General features: G+C 43.5%; 1 protein-coding gene across 1 annotated transcript; it reads right to left on the bottom strand.

The window, feature by feature from the left end:
* Positions 1-957: 957 nt before the first annotated feature.
* Positions 958-1,467, bottom strand: LOC131030599 (TMV resistance protein N-like). Its single transcript, XM_057961469.1, has one exon. It carries the CDS (start codon positions 1,465-1,467, stop codon positions 958-960), a length of 510 nt encoding a protein of 169 aa, XP_057817452.1.
* Positions 1,468-1,830: the final 363 nt, after the last annotated feature.

Here is a 1,830-nt window from a genome sequence, read left to right as displayed (position 1 = left end):
AACAACATCGCTCCATGTATTTCCTTCACCAAGGAGCTTGAATCTGACAACCAACTTCCTTTTCTTGACATCTTGCTCATCAAGAAATTAGATGGCTCCCTTGGCCGTAGGGTGTTCCGCAAAGCGACACACACTGACCTCTATTTGCAATCCTCTTCTCATCACCACCCATGTCAAAAATTAGGGATTCTCAAAACCTTGTCTATCCGAGCCTATCAGATTTGCAATGATGACAATCTGGACCGTGAGCTATCCCATTTGCACAAGGTCTTCAGAGTAAATGGTTTCTCTAGCAAGCAAATCTCCTAAGCTTTTAAGCAAGCCAAATCTTGGTTCCTCTCCATCCCCAAACCCACCCCCCACGTCGCCCCTCCATGTGGGTCCATTCCCTATATTCAAGGCATCTCCCACAAATTCAACAGGATCCTTCTTAAGAAAGGCCCGCGGTGTGCTTTCAAGCCCCTCACCACGGTGAAAAATCTTGCACCCTCTCTCAAAGACCCCAGAAACATCTTTCTAGAAGCTGGGGTTTACGAGATTGTTTGGTCTTGTGGTCTGCCTTATATTGGCGAAACAGGGCACTCCTTCATCACCAGAATCAAAGAGCATGGTGCAGATATCAAGCACAATCAAGTCTCCAAATTGACATTGGCCAATCATTCATCTTCTACCAAACACCACATTTGTCTTGAGAACACCAAAATCTTGTCTAAGGAGGGCAACTTCTTCAAACGTAAGCTCAAAGAAGCCATTGCTATCCATAATCATCCCTCCAACCTCAACCGCAACGATGGGTGGGGCCTCAGTCCTTCTTGGGAACCTTTGTTAACTTACCTTAATAACCAACGTCGTCCCCCTTCTCCTTGACTCCCCCCTCTCCCCTACTTTTCTCTTCATCTTTGGTTGGTGTCTCCCCTCTTCGTCATGCGTGATAAAAGGAAAAACGATTTTCTGTACTTACTCTTCATTGTTGACTGTGTGGTCTTTAAAGAATGAAACCGTTTGCAACGCCATTTTCCATTCCTCGAGCATTTGAGAAGTATATCTGGCCTGGGCTTCATGCTTGGAAAATGCTTTAGCATAGTTTCCTTTTATATAACGAATATCACTAATATCAACATTATAGAACACTAGAATGACTTTCTGGCCAGTTTTGAGCATAAGCGACAACTCTTGCAAACACCAAGTGGATTCTGCATATCTGGGTGAAAGTATGACAATATGAAGAAAAGAAGTAGTGATGGCATATTGTAATTCAAATGGTATGGAATCACCAAGTTGAAGCTCTGGTTCATCTAAGAAAACTTCAACTCCCAGGGGTTTGAGGGCACTGTATATTGAGGCGGCTAGGGTTTGCTTGGTGTCAGGGCCACGATGGTTTATGAACACATCGTACCATACGCTCTTTATTGTAGTTGAAGAGGATGGCGGCATAATTTTTCCAAAAGGCCCATTTGGCCTCGCCATTGCCATTGGATCAGATCGAGGACGACCTACAACAAAATAATAGTCGGGTAGAAAGGATGAAGAAAACCCAAGTAACAATGTTTTCCACGCGGTTTCGAGGATAGAGTGAAAAGCACGCGTAAAGAGAGTATAATTTTGTTTTCAACCCTTCCACCCTTGTTACACTCAGGCTCCTAATTGACGAGAAAATGCACTTCTTGGGGCAGCAAATCCTTAACACCTTTACCCCATGGAACTAATGACTTCGACATGTTTGAGACACTTATAATACCCCCAAAAACAACTTACCTTGACTTGACAATGCTCGAGAGAAATCAAAGTATATTGATTGAATTTCCACCATACAAAGCACCAACAACATTC

The sequence above is a fragment of the Cryptomeria japonica genome, chromosome 2, assembly GCF_030272615.1.
Source record: "Cryptomeria japonica chromosome 2, Sugi_1.0, whole genome shotgun sequence".
Taxonomy (NCBI): Eukaryota; Viridiplantae; Streptophyta; class Pinopsida; order Cupressales; family Cupressaceae; genus Cryptomeria; species Cryptomeria japonica.
This window is presented reverse-complemented; position numbering and strand designations above follow the sequence as displayed.

What these genes read in the sequence shown, in the direction of transcription:
- LOC131030599 (XM_057961469.1), bottom strand. Translation starts at nt 1,467, where the DNA reads ATGGCGAGGCCAAATGGGCCTTTTGGAAAAATTATGCCGCCATCCTCT.